General features: G+C 42.7%; 1 protein-coding gene across 2 annotated transcripts in view; it reads left to right on the forward strand.

The window, feature by feature from the left end:
• LOC129826590 (protein patched homolog 1-like) overlaps nucleotides 1–15,950 on the forward strand; it is a 164,034-nt gene extending 148,084 nt beyond the window's left edge. Inside the window, exons 19-24 of one of the 2 annotated variants that reach the window (XM_055887495.1) lie at nucleotides 1,482–1,619; nucleotides 1,889–2,031; nucleotides 8,274–8,373; nucleotides 8,624–8,926; nucleotides 10,621–11,170; nucleotides 11,435–15,950. In XM_055887495.1, the coding sequence (XP_055743470.1) occupies nucleotides 1,482–1,619; nucleotides 1,889–2,031; nucleotides 8,274–8,373; nucleotides 8,624–8,926; nucleotides 10,621–11,169 (1,233 nt within the window). In that variant the 3' untranslated portion in view covers nucleotide 11,170; nucleotides 11,435–15,950. Of the gene's footprint in view, nucleotides 1–1,481; nucleotides 1,620–1,888; nucleotides 2,032–7,720; nucleotides 7,749–8,273; nucleotides 8,374–8,623; nucleotides 8,927–10,620; nucleotides 11,171–11,434 lie in introns of those variants that run through there. The other variant, XM_055887496.1, reaches the window with a different exon arrangement.
• The last annotated feature ends 1,184 nt before the right edge of the window (nucleotides 15,951–17,134 follow it).

Raw genomic sequence — 17,134 nt, forward strand, 5'->3', positions numbered from 1 at the left:
ATTTCCATTACTGATCAAAACACATTTTCTCATGATCTCTCTTGTCTGTCTGCAGCAGACATATACTGAGCAATATGCTTGGAACATAAAATTGCAATAAAATCGCAGTATCAAATCAAAATGTATTGTAATGTGAGGTCTCTGGCAATTCCAAGCCCTAACACACACGCACACACACACGTTTTGTTCTTCTTTTCTTGTGGGGACCTAAAATACATTTCCATTCAAAATCCTATTTTTCGTAACCCAAAACCTAAACCTAGCTCCTAAGCCTAAACCTAACCACTAATCCCTTACCCTAACCCTAATTCGAACCCTCATTTTAACCGTAATCCTAAACCTAACCCCTACATTTAAAATAGCCTTTATCCTAATGGGGACGTGGGAAATGTCCCCACGAGGGAGAATTTTCCTTGTTTTACTATCCTTGTGGGAACTTCTGGGTATTTTAGGTCCCGACAAGTATAGAAGGACCAACCCACACACACAGCCCACACATGTTTTACTGCCTTTTGGATGGGACGTTAAACAGGTGACCTGACTCTCTGTGGTCACTAAATATAACATTGCACTTATTGTAAGAGTAGGGGTGTTAACCCTGGTGTCGTGGGTAAATTCCCAATCTGTCCCTTATACCATCATGGCCGCCTAATCATCCCCAGCTTCCAATTGGCTCATTCATCTCCTCTCTCCTGTAACAATTCCCCAGGTCTTTGCTGTAAATGAGAATGTGTTCTCAGTCAACTTACCTGGTAAAATAAAACATTTAAATATCCTTGAGGGGACCCAAATTAGATTTCCAGTCAAAATGCTATTTTCCCTAAACCTAACCTTTACCTTAACCTCTAACCCTAAACTCTTACCTCTAAACCCTAAACCTAATTGTCACGCCCTGACCATAGTTTGCGTTGTATGTTTCTATGTTTTGTTTGGTCAGGGTGTGATATGAGTGGGCATTCTATGTTGTATGTCTAGTTTGTCTGTTTCTATGTGTTTGGCCTGATATGGTTCTCAATCAGAGGCAGGTGTTAGTCGTTGTCTCTGATTGGGAGCCATATTTAGGTAGCCTGTTTTGTCTTTGTGGGTTGTGGGTAATTGTTCCTGTTTTCTGTGTCTCTGTGTATGTCACCAGACAGGACTGTTTCGTTTCGTGTTATTCTCGTTTATCGTTAGTTTGTTGTTTTGTTCGAGTATTCGGTTTTCATTAAGAGGAAAATGAGTACTCACTACGCTGCATCTTGGTCCTCCTCTCTTTCTCCTAACGACGAGCGTTACACTAATGGCCTTTGTCCTCATGAGGATGTGGTTCTTGGTTCGATGGAGAATTTTCCTTGTTTTACTATCCTTGTGGGGACTTTGGAGGATTTTGTCTCTGATGACCGTGGAGATGTTTGAATTCATGCTGAGGTTGTTCCCTGGGTTAAAACTGAAGATGGTCTCTAATGGTCAATAACGGTTGTGTTGCGGTCTGTCTGTTTTAGGTCCTGGTCCTGTCTCTGATGACCGTGGAGCTGTTTGGTATGATGGGGTTGATAGGGATCAAGCTCAGTGCTGTTCCTGTGGTCATCCTCATCGCCTCTGTCGGCATAGGAGTAGAGTTCACTGTACATGTTGCTCTAGTGAGTACACACACACACACACACACTAACTTTTACTATCCTTGTGGGGACCTAAAATCCTATTTTCTATAAACCCTAACCCAAAACACCCTAACCATAGCATAACCCTAACTGTAAACCTAAGCCTAAAATAGCTTAACATAACACACACACACACACACACACACACACACACACACACACAGACAGAAAGTGTTTTGTATATTTACAAATTTCATTATAGTTTTTCTGATGAGGTGTGTGTGTGTGTGTGCTTGTATACGTTGCAGGCGTTCCTCACAGCGATAGGGGACCGTAACAGACGGGCAGTGCTGGCGTTAGAACACATGTTTGCTCCTGTGTTGGACGGAGCCTTCTCTACTCTACTAGGAGTCCTCATGCTAGCAGGCTCTGAGTTTGACTTCATCGTCAGGTGAGTGGGACCAGTTGTGGGACACACGCACACTCTCTCTCTCACACACATACAGTACACACACACATACAGTACACACGCACATGAACACATACACTCATGCACACAGACTACATGCACACTCAAATACACACAATACACAAATACACATGCACACACTCATGGAAAGAGACTCACACACTCAATCTCTCACAATATCTACAAGTAAAGCACAAAACAATTTGACATAAACAATTGCATTTATTTAAAAAAAATGCCAGCAAAAGCCTGTTAGAAATGAATGTATATGAATGCTGTAAGTACAGACATTGTTTGCTCACTGGGAAATGAATATCAAACTAGTCAGTAACATTCTGTGTGGAGTTTGTGACAGCAACTATGTGCTTCATGTCCTGGGGTTTCCTGTGATCTTCTATGTAGAAGAACCCCGTACAGTATTATAGACACTGTCCTGTGGTTTACTATGATCTTCTATGTAGAAGAACCCCTTACCTTCTAAATACTATTGTGGAGCTTGTGAGCGTTATAAAGCAAAACATGTTACATGTGTGTGTTCGCTCAAACCATTCGCATTCTACAGACACTTTTGTAAAACAAGGGCTTCTTCAGGATCTGTCCTTCTCTCACAAACACCGCTCTAGTTCAGTCCCAATCACACAGACTAATGTTGGGTATTTATGGATGCAGAAGAAATGGACGAATCCAATGGTACAGAAGTCTGTAGCTCAAACACACAATGTTTAAAAGGGATTAGGAGTCCAAAAGGTACCGGTGTTACGGTGACCCTCTTAACCAAAGTCCCAGAATGGCACTTGATCCAGATAGCTAAACTCAGCTACTGCTCTGTTCAATCATTCAATATCATTACATTTGACATTTCTTACGTAAAAAATTGTCAGAGGCAGCCATGTATGCATTAATGAATCAATTATACAATCGTACATTTGACTTAGTTTTTACCAATCTAACAACATAATGGTAATCATTTATTTGAATGGTAAATCTCCATTGATAAACTGGGTGAATCAATATGTATTCTAGGCCTATTTACATGAATGCATATTCAATAAGAGTGTGCGCATACATTGAGTTATTGAGCTTGTTTTGGCTGATTTCAGAGGATAGAGATCACAGACAACCTGTTTCCCTTCAATTTTGAGACTTATTTTATTGTACTGCTCATCATCATTTGCAGAGAAGTGGCTTATTTTATAAAAGTGTGCGGGTAGGGGGGGGGGGGGGTAGTGAATTGATGTTGGCTTCAGCTGTCAGCTAGCAAGGAACGTTAGCCTACAAAGCTGGGAGATACTGGTATCTTCTTGCATTGTAAGGTGTTCTAACCTGTATGGACGTTATTTTGCAAGCAGTAATGAACAGTTTCAACATTTCTACCTGCCGGTGTCACATTATTCAAGTGTGTTATCTTCTGTGGTGTTTCTGTGGTGTTTCTGTGGCGTCAGTCGAGCGTTAAGGCTGTGCCTGAGCCTGCATGTCACACAGGAATCTACCTGAAACACCACTCATCCGTGAAGGCCGCTTTTCCCTCCATCCCTTTCTACTCTACCCCCTCTCTCTCCCTCTCTCTCGCTCTGTCTTTCTCTTGCTCTCTCTCTCTTCTTTCTCTTGCTCTCTCGCTCTCTCCTCTCTGTCTTTCTCTTGCTCTCTCGCTCTCTCTCTCTCTGACATACACACACTTCGATGCTACTGTAGTTGAGGGGAAGGATGGGAGAAATACAAATGAAAACTAACACGGGGGAGGTGTGAGACAAGGTTCCTATTATTAAGTGCTAAGCATATTGGCTCTAAATTAAACATGTTCATTGGTAGCACTAGTGCTCCCAGTGTTTTTTTTAAAGTTAGGAGCACTAGAAAAGAAGATGATTTCAATTGATTGAGATACAGCCTACAGTATATTGGGCCTCTACATTTGAAGCACGTGTGGTGCACTAGAAATGAATATGTAACACTGTAAAGGCATTTTTCCCATTGAGATGCATTACATTGAAAATTGTACACTGTCTCTTTAAAAATGTCAGATTTGTGATAAGGACATGCAAGATATCTCTCATTCATTGATCGCTATGACCATGAATCTCCTGAAGAACCTTTCCCTTTCATTCTGTGCCCCAAAGTGTTTGGTTATACTGGTAAAGTTACTAGGTGGTTAGCTAGCTAGCCAATGACGGTACATGACTTAACAAAGTGTAAACAAATGGTTAACGATGTAAAATGCAATCCCGGCGAACTGCTATAGCAGGGGTACTCAAGTACTATTTGAGAGATCCGGTCACACATTTCCTAAACGACAAAGGTCCGGATGGATATCATCATTTATCGGCGTAGTAACAAACCCACACGTCCCAACCCATGCGACCCCAAACTGTTCGTACCCCTCTCAAACTGTTCATTCCCACAATTCTCCACATTTTGCATAGGGCTGTGATATCTTTTTGTCTGTTTTAAATCTAATTTCCTGCAATTCTCCACATTTGTCCATGTCTTACATGTGTTTATATGATACCAGGGGTTGAAGCCCGGCTATTATTTGTATTATTATTCTTTTGTGTAGTCGAGGCCTGCAGTCCACCAGTTGGGTATGGGGGGGGGGCTATAGAATGATACAAATGTTACGCCGGTTATATGGGTCAGATCTTTTTACCTGGTTGGGTTACAAGCAAGCCGTTTTCATTGTAGTAATGGTGCAACCATGACGCTATCGAATCTGCACCCACTTTTTTCTCTAGGGCGCTTGGAAACAATGGTACAGCGTAACCTTATCATTAAAACAATCATTATCTGGGAGATCTGTTCCCTAGTCTCACAGTGGGTGCTCCCAAAATAAAACTCCTGGTCACACAGCAAAATATTTTGTTGCATATGCGACCAAGTTGATCGCACTTTAGAGCCGTAGCTAAGCATATCTTGGAACAGTGTCTAGGTTATGTCTGCAGACTACTGTCTTAAGTAGCCATCAAGGAGGAAGTTTTGTAAGGTGGGTGATCTATCTCTTTAAGCAAATAGGGCCATCTCCACCCATGTGGTTTGGAAACACACACACCGCCCTGCTCCCTGACCTTGTTATCATGGGGGTCAACGATGGCGTGCTTAGGAGTGAGAGTGCACACACACACTAACCCTTTTCTCCTCATCTCCTCTGGTCCACTTAGTCTCAGTCTCTGTCTCAGGCTATTTGAAGTCTGCGGTATTCTGTGCCTGAAGACTGCAGAATAACAACACAGCCAACTCCTATTTTTCTTTTCATGCCGAAATAAATGTTTCCCTGACTTTCCTTGTCAACCCCTCAAATGTTTTCACTACAAACAGCTCCAGCGCGGTGTTTGTGTATGTGGGTGCTTGTGTGTGTGTTTCAGTGTAGATGTGGCTTTAAACCAAGGCAGAAACTCTGAGTTCAGCTACTTTCCCCATCTTCGTGTCGAGAGAGGCCAACAGCGAGGAGAGGGGGCAAAGGGAGAGAGGAGTGAAGGAAAGGGAGAGAGGGGTGAAGGAAAGGGAGAGAGGGGTGAAGGAAAGGGAGAGAGGGGTGAAGGAAAGGGAGAGAGGGGTGAAGGAAAGGGAGAGAGGGGTGAAGGAAAGGGAGAGAGGGGTGAAGGAAAGGGAGAGAGGGGTGAAGGAAAGGGAGAGAGGGGTGAAGGAAAGGGAGAGAGGGGTGAAGGAAAGGGAGAGAGGGGTGAAGGAAAGGGAGAGAGGGGTGAAGGAAAGGGAGAGAGGGGTGAAGGAAAGGGAGAGAGGGGTGAAGGAAAGGGAGAGAGGGGTGAAGGAAAGGGAGAGAGGAGAGGAGAATGGGAAAAGGGGGAGGAAATGGGGAAAGGGAGAGAAGAGGAGAGAAGAGGGGAAAGGGAGAGAGGGGGAAAGGGAGAGAGAGGTAGGGGGAAAAGGGAGAGAAGCTGTAGCCTCACCTCCCTCACTGCATCCTTACCCCCTGTCCCCAGTCTCAACCCCTGTCCCCAGTCTCAACCCCTGTCCCCAGTCTCAACCCCTGTCCCCAGTCTCAGCCCCTGTCCCATTCTATAGCCTGTCTAAAAAGGCCTGTTTATTGATGCTACTTCGCTGGGAAAACTGAACCAGCAGCTCTCTCTTTTCTTGTCTATCTCTTTTTTTGCTCTCACTCTCTCTGTCTCTCTGTCTCTCTCACACACACATACACGATATGCGCACACACACACACACACACACACACACATAGACAGTAAGCATTCTCCAAGAGGATGGAGCAACTTGAGCCTGAGTACTGAGAGTACACACACACACACGCACACATACACACAGGAGAACGAAAAGAGGAGGAAAGCCTTCCTTAATGAAGCAACTGGAGAGGGGAGAAAGATGAGTAGGAGAAATAGAGAGAGAGAATGAGTTTTACCTGATACCCTTGATATTTAATTAGACGGGGTGTTTTACCTGATACCCTTGATATTTAATTAGACGGGGTGTTTTACCTGATACCCTTGATATTTAATTAGACGGGGTGTTTTACCTGATACCCATGATATTTAATTAGACGGGGTGTTTTACCTGATACCCTTGATATTTAATTAGACGGGGTGTTTTACCTGATACCCTTGATATTTAACTGGACGGGGTGTTTTACCTGATACCCTTGCTATTTAACTGGACGGGGTGTTTTACCTGATACCCTTGCTATTTAACTGGACGGGGTGTTTTACCTGATACCCTTGCTATTTAATTGGACGGGGTGTTTTACCTGATACCCTTGCTATTTAATTGGACGGGGTGTTTTACCTGATACCCTTGCTATTTAATTGGACGGGGTGTTTTACCTGATACCCTTGATATTTAATTGGACGGGGTGTTTAACCTGATACCCTTGATATTTAATTAGACGGGGTGTTTAACCTGATACCCTTGATATTTAATTAGACGGGGTGTTTAACCTGATACACTGGAGATTTAATTAGACGGGGTGTTTTACCTGATACACTGGAGATTTAATTAGACGGGGTGTTTTACCTGATACACTGGAGATTTAATTAGACGGGGTGTTTTACCTGATACACTGGAGATTTAATTAGACGGGGTGTTTTACCTGATACACTGGAGATTTAATTAGACGGGGGGGGTTTACCTGTGTGACACACTTGAGATGTAATTAGATATTGTTTTTTGCTTGATACACTGGATATTTAATTAGACAGGGGGTCTTTCCTGATACACTGGAGATTTAATTAGACAGGGGGTCTTTCCTGATACACTGGATATTTAATTAGACAGGGGGTCTTTCCTGATACACTGGAGATTTAATTAGACAGGATTGTAGAGCGCTGGGTTTTTCACAGGGGCTTAGCTGTAAAAAAGGTCAAGAGAGAAAGTGATAGAAAGGGAGGTAGGCCAGGGTGTGGTGCTGTTCATTGTTCTCTTTCTATTCCTTCTATACTAAATTGTTTCAATTCTATACTTTTCTTCTGCCTATTGTTTTAGATCAGAAAAGGAGAGGCCCTTGTCCTTTTGTGCCCCCCTTCTCCCTATTTCCCACTTCTCCCCCTCCTTCCCCCTTCTCCACATTCCTGACTGCTTTGTTGTCTTCATGTTTGCTTATACACCGCATACCCCAATTTCTCCCTCCCTCCCTCCCCCTTTGTTTCCATGCCTTTGAATTAACCAACTCCAGTTAAATGTGCTTCCTTCTCTTTCTCTGTGCGGCTTTCTAAAGACTAACCCTCTTTGGCAGTACTTGACAGGTAAATTTCTGTTTCCTACTTAACCAATGTACGTGTGTGCGTGCGTGTGTGTCATGGTCTTTTCAGGCATGTGTAATGGTTGATCTAGTTCATGTTTCACAGCCTCTCTCCTGTTCTGTGGTTGCTCCAGGTATTCTCTTTGTACACACACACATACCTATAAACACCCTTGCATACCCACACCAGCCCCCACGCATTCCACAAAACACACACACGCACACACACCAACACAAACCACACACACACACACTCATGTTGGCTATCATGCTTACCCTGTGGTTTAGCAGATGTGTCTTTGCTCTAATGCCTGTGTCCGGTGTTCATTGTGGTTGTCACAGGTGTATCTATGTGATGCTACTAATGTTCCCCTGGTTAAGTTGTTCAAAGCTTCTGACAAAATGACCAGAGAATGTTAGTGGTTGTGACTCTTTGCTACCTTATCTTCTGTGGTGTTGGTGTATGGTGGTTGATAAAATGTCGTGCCCATGTTGAATGTCTTAACAGTAGACTGTTGGTTTGTTGCAGGTATTTCTTTGCTGTGCTGGCCATCCTGACCATTCTGGGGGTGCTGAATGGTTTGGTCCTTCTCCCTGTGTTGCTATCTTACTTTGGCCCCTATCCAGAGGTCAGATGGTTTATCCTGCAGAAATAATGGCTTGCACACACACATATTTTTTTACACACACATTTTTTACACACCCACACATTTTTCACGCACACGTATTTTGGTGAACCAACCCTAACTTTTTATTGAATGTTCTAACACGAGCTCATCATGAAATTATTTAGCAGCATAGTTTGTGTAAAAACAAAAAAAGGAATACAAATAATTCCCTAATCTCCTTACACCGCCCTCCTTTTTCTGTCCCCCTCAGGTGACCCCTGTTGATGGGTGTAGCCAGTTACCCACCCCGTCCCCAGAGCCCCCTCCTCACGTGGTCCACTTCTCCGTCCACCCCTGCCACACCACCTCAGGGACGGGGACAGGTACAGGCTCTGATTCGTCAGACTCTGAGTACAGCTCCAACACCACGGCATCAGGCATCAGCCAGGAGCTGCAGCAGTACGACCTCCCCACCACTAGAGGCAGAGCTGGGAGAGCAGAGGAGGTGCGACAAGGAGCAGTGCCAAGAAGGACAGCTAGACAAGGAAACGCCACAGCCTACTCTTTGTCTTCTGTAAGTGCTTCAGATAATGCCCACACACATGTGACATACAGTTGAAGTCAGAAGTTTACATACACCTTAGCCAAATACATTTAAACTCAGTATTTCACAATTTCTGACATTTAATCCAAGTAAAAATTCCCTGTCTTAGGTCAGTTAGGATCACCACTTTATTTTAAGAATGTGAAATGTCAGAATAATAGTAGAGAGAATGTTTTATTTACATTTGTATTTCTTTCATCACATTCCCAGTGGGTCAGAAGTTTACATACATTCAATTAGTATTTGGTAGCATTGCCTTTAAATTGTTTAACTTCGGTGTGGAAGGCTACTTTCGGGTAGCCTTCCACAAGCTTCCCACAATAAGTTGGGTGAATTTTGGCCCATTCCTCCTGACAGAGCTGGTGTAACTTGGTCAGGTTTCTGGCCTCCTTGCTCACACACACTTTTTCAGTTCTGCCCACAAATTGTCTATAGGATTGAGGTCAGGGCTTTGTGATGGCCACTCCAATACCTTGACCTTGTTGTCCTGAAGTAATTTTGACAGAACTTTGGAAGTATGCTTGGAGTCATTGTCCATTTGGAAGACCCATTTGCGACCAAGCTTGAACTTCCTGACTGATGTCTTGACATGTTGCTTCAATATATCCACATCATTTTCCTACCTCATGATGCCATCTATTTTGTGAAGTGCACCAATCCCTCCTGCAGCAAAGCACCCCCACAACATGATGCTGCCACCCCCGTGCTTCACGGTTGGTGGTCACCTTTTTCCCCCAAACATAAAGATGGTCATTATGGCCAAACAGTTCTATTTTTGTTTCATCAGACCAGTGTACATTTCTCCAAAAAGTACGATCTTTGCAAACCGTAGTCTGGCTTTTTTATGGCGGTTTTGGAGCAATAGCTTCCTTGCTGAGCAGCCTTTCAGGTTATGTTGATATAGGACTCGTTTTACTGTTTATATAGATACTTTTGTACCTGTTTCCTCCAGCATCTTCACAAGGTTATTTGCTGTTCTGTGATTGATTTGCACTTTTCGCACCAAAATACGTTAATCTCAAGGAGACAGAACGCATCTCCTTCCTGAGCGGTATGATTGCTGCGTGGTCCCATGGTGTTTATACTTGCGTACTATTGTTTGTACAGATGAACGTGGTACCTTCGGGCGCTTGGAAATTGCTCCCTCCCTTGTGGAGGTCTACAATTTTTTTTTTCTGAGGTCTTGGCTGATTTCTTTTGATTTTCTCATGATGTCAAGCAAAAAGGCACTGAGTTTGAAGGTAGGCCTTGAAATACGTCCACAGGTGCACCTCCAATTGACTCAAATTTTGTCAATTAGCCTATCAGAAGCTTCTAAAGCCATGACATAATTTTCTGGACTTTTCCAAGCTGTTTAAAGGCACAGTCAACTTAGTGCATGTAAACTTCTCACCCACTGGAATTGTGATTAAGTGAAATAATCTGTCTGTAAACAATTGTTGGAAAAATTACTTGAGTCATGCACAAAGTAGATGTCCTAACCGACTTGACAAAACTATAGTTTGTTAGAAAGAAATTTGTGGAGTGGTTGAAAAAATGAGTTTTAATGACTCCAACCTAAGTGTGTGTAAACATCCGACTTCAACTGTATGTTCACGCTCTCTGTCTGAACATGTTGAGCATGTGTACAAGTTGTTCTGATTTTCTGATCTCTCTCCTGTCAGTCTGTCCTGCCGGAGTCGGATGCCCACCCCGGTTTATCCCGTCGCTTCAGCAAGAGGGATCTACAGTCGCTGCCCCCAGCTCGCCCGCGCATGGACGCTTTTGAAACTGCTACTGAGGCTGGAGGCCATTACGGCTCCGAGGGCCATTTTGTCTCGGGAGGCCACCGAGAACATTCTGCGGGGCACAGAACTCGTCCATCCCACAACCCCCGGCCCAATCACCACCAACCTCACCACTCTAACCCCGCCCCTACTTACTGCCAGCCCATCACCACGGTAACGGCCTCTGCATCGGTTACCATCGCCGTCCACTCTGCCTCTCCCCCCACTCAGAGCCCTACCTCCTCTTACCCAGGACACACTGCAGCGGACAGTTACCACACAGCAAGGGGCGCAGAGCCTGAGCCTGCCTTCCAGCACCCTCATGTGCCACTGAAGGTCCATACGGGTTGCAGAGGAACCAAGATGGACACCAATGTGGAGGCCATGGAGCTCCAGGATGTGGAGTGTGAGGCAGCTGAGAGCGACTCTGATAAGAGGGCAAGCTGAGGTGAGCCTCAATGGAGTTTGTAGCTTCTCATGACAGTGAAGTAATTCACATGTTGGTATTACATCCACAAAGTACTTGCAATGAATGTTCCTTTTCCTTCTTTGGTTTTGTTACTTGCAGAAATGTCCCCATTCAGTCCTTCAAACCCTTTTTACTGCAAACTGAACATAATATATTGAGCGTTATGCCTTTAGAGAGTGAGATGTGTGTGCGTGCTGTCATGACAGGTTTCTAACTCTGTTGTCTTTCTCTCTGTTGTTCCAGGGGAGGAGAGCAGAACCACAACGGCCAAAGATGGACTCCCTCTCTCACTCAGCGGCCCAATGCAGCGCAGCTCAGCGACACACATAACCCAGTGGTGGCTAGTGCCATGGTGCTCATTCTTACTGTAACCCCGTGGATGTTTATCTTAGATATCTCTATCCATCATTAAAATATGTATACTTATGTAAATATGAACAAAGAAGTAGCTATAATGTAGGAGCTGGACAGCTCCTTTTTTTAGCAGACTGGGGACATCATTTTCTATGGCGTGTGTGTGTTTTTGGTTTTACTTTCCTTGTCGGGGCCAGAAGTCATCACAAGCACAGTAAAACATGTACAATTGGAGACATTTAGCCAGTCCCCATACGGAGAAAGGCTATTTTAAGCTTAGGGGTTAGGGTTACGATTAGGGTGATGGTTAGAATTAGGTTTAGGAGTTAGGGTTAAATTAGGGGTTTGGGGTAAAGATTAGATTAAGGCTTAAGGTTAGGGGTTAGGGTTAGGGGTTAGGGAAAATAGGACTTTGAATGGGACCAATTATTTTGTCCCCACAAGGACAGTAAAACAAACGTGTGTGAGAAATCTCTGATTACTTTTGTTCAATCGTCTGTGGATCTGTGCCATGAGGAAGCTTCATCTAGACAATACAGTTCAGCATACATTGTTGCTGCTTCAAATATTTTGTAATAATGTATAATAACTTGTATAATAATTCTATGCAAATGTTTATTTTATGTTAGAAAGAGGTGTGTGTTTAAATGTGATTGTGGGTTTGTGGGTGCGTAGGTGGGTGGGTAACTCATCAGATACATCTCTAAAAAGAAATAGACTAACAATCACGTCAAGTGAAACTACTCAATAGCTACACAGGGCATGTATGTGTGTGTTTATATATGTGTGTGTGCAGGTGTGTATGTTTGTGTATAAAGGTACTTTTTTTTAAACAATTAATTTGCATATCACAAACCTGTGGTAGTTATGAAACAATTACTGTTAAACTCTGACTCACGCTATGCGTGCTATTTAATACGAGCCGATATGTAGAAGATATAAAAGGTGTTTGTTGTGACTTGGGTGTCCCTTGAACTCAATTACCCATCTCCTATTTCCTCTGTGATGACATATCTCTCAGCGGCCATCTTATAGTAGCATGAGTCATCTTATAGTAGCATGAGTCATCTTATAGTAGCATGAGTCATCTTATAGTAGCATGAGTCATCTTATAGTAGCATGAGTCATCTTATAGTAGCATGAGTGGGCGTAAAAGTATCACTCCCATAGTTAAAATGGAACTGACAGCGTGTTAACTACTTTGCTGATATGAAACAAACAGACAATCATAATATCAGTAAAAAATATAAAATTCCTAGTTTATGCCACAAAACCAACATAAGAGGTTTAAAAATAGGTTCTATTTGACTCAACGTTCCATGACATACACTAAGGAATTGTTGGCAGAATAGATGGATGCAGTTCAATCCATGATTCATATAATTCACCAATACATTTCTTGGTAGTCCAAAAAACATTGCTATCAGGTTGTAAATCACAGCTGGTCTGGTATGTTGTTTGCTGCCTCCAGGATGCACTGTTTCAGTTTCAATGACTCAATATTTTGGACAAAAATGAACAAATGTAACTAAGGTTGGGAATGTCAATACAACCGAACTAGCAACGTCAATGATCACAAGTCAGTCATAATAGGCTAGCGTATCTATGTAGCAACCTAAAAACATGGAGCCTGACGTTAGCTAGCAAGCTAGCTGCTAGGAGGGTGACATGTCATGCCATTGGAGGAGTGGGTGAGTGACTGACATTTTTCCCTCATATACACAGCTAGAGATGCAGGTGTCATTTGGTTAGCTAGTGAGAACTTGAATGACTGTTATCCAGTTAGCATATCTCTTGCATTCATAAATTCTCAGATAACATGTCAACAGCCTAACCAGCTCTGCTAGGGCGAGTAAAATGGTCAGAGTGAGGTGTTCTCTCATTTGTGTCTGGAAGTAGCTAACCCTAACCCTATCTTTAGCCAGTTAGCTTGGGTGTTTGGTTGGGACAAGCATGCATTGGCAGGCAAGCTGAAGAAGGATGAGTAGGCTACAATTCCCCATTGTTTATCAGTGCAATTTTGATGGCCAACTAGCTGAAAAAGTTTGAGAAGATTTATCTAATGTTCCCTCGTTAGATTTTTAGCTTATCTCATTCTGGCTAACATTAGCTGTTGATCTTGTTGTTGTTGATGTGCATAACGGAAGGAGAGCCTACCTTTTCATGGTTGTTTGATCAATAGGACTGTGAAGTTCCCAAATTTAAATAGACTCCCATGGTATTTACATATTTGCAGAAATCCATTCAGGTGTATTTAGTGGCTTTTGGCAAATGCATTCTAATCTAATGTCGCGCGCTGTTGCTTCTGCCTGTAAACACACAGTCCAGTTCAAAGTGAATGATGACAGGCCCATGTGGCAAATGGCTTGTTTGTATAAATGCCTACTGTAGCTCTGATAGGCTATGGCACACAGGTCTGTGTAGACTCCGGTCTTGGACGAGACAGAAGTTTTTATTAGGTTTAATTTACTGCAGTGTCTATTAATTGTCCAAACGCACGGCCGCTTTCCCACTTTATATTTCTATAGGATTTTCACAAATGCCTTAGTATACGTAATTCCCAAACATTCTATGAATTTATTCAAATGTGCTCGCTTGTCAGAAAACGTTTAAAAACGTGTGATATTCTTCCTGGGGGTGTAGATTAACAGATTAAAAACGTGTGATATTCTTCCTGGGGGTGTAGATTAACAGATTTAAAAATGTGTGATATTCTTCCTGGGGGTGTAGATTAACAGATTTAAAAACGTGTGATATTCTTCCTGGGGGTGTAGATTAACAGATTTAAAAACGTGTGATATTCTTCCTGGGGGTGTAGATTAACAGATTTTGATATGATTTCATGTTGCCAAAATGCTGTCAATTCCACTTTAATGAATATTGCAATTGGTGGACAAAATCCATGGTAGCTAGTCAAGGCCATTATGGAGGATATTGTTGTGAAGTTTACATGTTTGTTTCCTTTTTTATTCATGAATGCAACTTCTGTTATTCTCACTGTAAATATACATTGTTGTCCTATCTCTAGTGATAAGCTACAGCTACGGTATTTCCCAACTCAACATGGCACTTGACTGAATTACACATTTCATTCACAAGAAACTCTTTCTTCCTCTTTACCCAATAAGATACACCGCCCAGAGAGCTGAAGGGTTTAGCACTATCTGGTCTAACAATGTGTGTGTGTGTGTGTGTGTGTGTGTGTGTGTGTGTGTGTGTGTGTGTGTGTGTGTGTGTGTGTGTGTGTGTGTGTGTGTGTGTGTGTGTGTGTGTGTGTGTGTGTGTGTGTGTGTGTGTGTGTGTGTGTGTGTCCGTCCTATCTCTCTTCCCTCCTCAGAGACAGCAAAGACAACTGGCCCCAATTTATCCCCAGCCGTCCCCACCCACCCAACCTCACCTCGTCAAAATCCACAACATAACACCATGACACTAATTGGAAGTTCCCTCTCAACTGCTAAATATCGCAGGCCAAAGCCTCAAGGGTCAGGGATCACTAAGCCCCCCCCCCCATAATGCCCGGTGTGTGTCGGTCATGCCTTTCCAGACCCCCCCCCCCCACATACACACAGTCTCCCTGTCTAACACGTGTAGCTATGTGTGTCTTTTTACGTGTCAGCTGCTTGAGTGGAAATCTTTCTTCTTTCTCCTGATGTCACATTGGCAATAATGGAGAAAAATCATGGCTGGCAACTATTTTCTTACATGTTGTAATGTTTTGTTTGTGTTTGGTTTTTCTACGTTGAATTTGCGATATTTATATTTTTGTATTATAAGATGTTTTTGTTTTGTTTGGTCATAAATGTCAGTGGATAACAAATGCAGGGATTTTTATGTCTATTGAAAAATACTATTACAGTTGTTGTTTTGACATGAATGGTGTTCAATCTGTATAAAGTGCTTACTAATGTTAAGTAGGGAAACAAGAGTATATAACATTTACACTACAAGACTCACCATAGCTCTTAGAGGATTTTAAAAGGGAAAAAAATTATCTATGGTTTTCTACAGACTGCCATTTGGTCTTGGTTGTCGAGGATATATATTGTTTCAGTTACAAAGATAAATGTATGCCATATAATTTATTTATATGAAAATGTATTTTTGTAGTGTACATAGTTGTTGTCAAGTTATTTGACAGAAGTATATATTTTTAAGAGTTTATATGTAATAATACCATAACAGAGAAAAATCCTACGGTGCACACTTTCATTGCTAACTGGCTCTCTGACGGCATTGACTGACTCGTCCCACTCAGTATTATCTATCATAGGGGAGGGAAAACTCAGCAAGCTGTTTCTATTGGTTTGTGAAAGGCTAGCCATGAAAGTAGAAATTGTACTAGCTCTCTAAATATTAATGTTGAAACACTGATAGAATTCTAACAAATAAAAAATATTATAACTTATTTGTCTCTTTTTTAATAAATGGATCTTAAAGGAATTGTTTGTTGTTGACTTTGGGTCAATGATTTCAGAAATGGTTTGATATCCTGAAACACAGAACATCTTCCCTGCCCTCTTCAGAGACAGCAAGGACAACTGGCCTCAATACTGACCTCAGCTCGTTAAAATCCACAACATAAGGCCATGACAGTGCTATGTGAGGTATATACATAACACACAATATGATACTGTACTTACCACACATTACAACACCTTTTCATAATAGTAACATGCACAGAACATGTTTTTGTTAAAGTTCCACTCGTTTTGAGCAAAATATAGTTTTTTACCTCTATGAATATTGTTTACCATGTACTGTATGGTTTCACGCTTTACATTATGTTGAACTGATATCATTTAAATGGGTAGATACAATATGTTTACTTAATGTAAAGTGTTGCCAGAACCCTTGATTATGGAGCATTTCCCCCTGTACATCACTAGGTCAAAACCTTTTAGGTGAACACTATCCGGTACCACCGCCCACTCCTTGTCTCCTCCTCTCCCGCCTCGCCATTGAAACTCGCTGACACCCTGTCCTGAATCCAGCAGCTCCCTCTAACAGCACCTCCCTCGTTCCCTCCAACAGCACCTCCCTCGTTCCCTCTAACAGCACCTCCCTCGTTCCCTCCACCCCCACTCTGCTCCTCTGTTCGGTAGGATTTTGATGGACAGCTTTATAGACTGCAATGAAATTGGTTGTAGTTACATTTCAGCTGGTCTGTTCAGAGTAATGAAAAAGAGCATGTGGCCTTGAGCTAACAGTGATGAAGATCCAGTCAGACTACCTCCTCTCCCTGTTTACTGACTGGCTAATTGACTGACGGACTAGCTGACTGACTGACAATGACTGACTGACTGACTGACTGACTGACTGACTGACTGAATGATTGATTGATTGACTGGCTGGCTGACTGAATGATTGACTGGCTGACTGACTGAATGACTGACTCACTGTTTGACTGACTGAATGACTGACTGGCTGACTGACTGAATGAATGAATGACTGGCTGAATGGCTGACTGAATTACTAAAGTCCAGGCTCTTAATGAACAAGTGTTTCCTGTACCTGTCCTTTCAGCCCTGAGCTCTGGATGATGGGGGGAACAGGGGAGGGAGAAGAGAAGGGGAGGAGGGCTATTTAAGA

This window comes from Salvelinus fontinalis, chromosome 28 (assembly GCF_029448725.1).
Source record: "Salvelinus fontinalis isolate EN_2023a chromosome 28, ASM2944872v1, whole genome shotgun sequence".
Taxonomy (NCBI): domain Eukaryota; kingdom Metazoa; phylum Chordata; class Actinopteri; order Salmoniformes; family Salmonidae; genus Salvelinus; species Salvelinus fontinalis.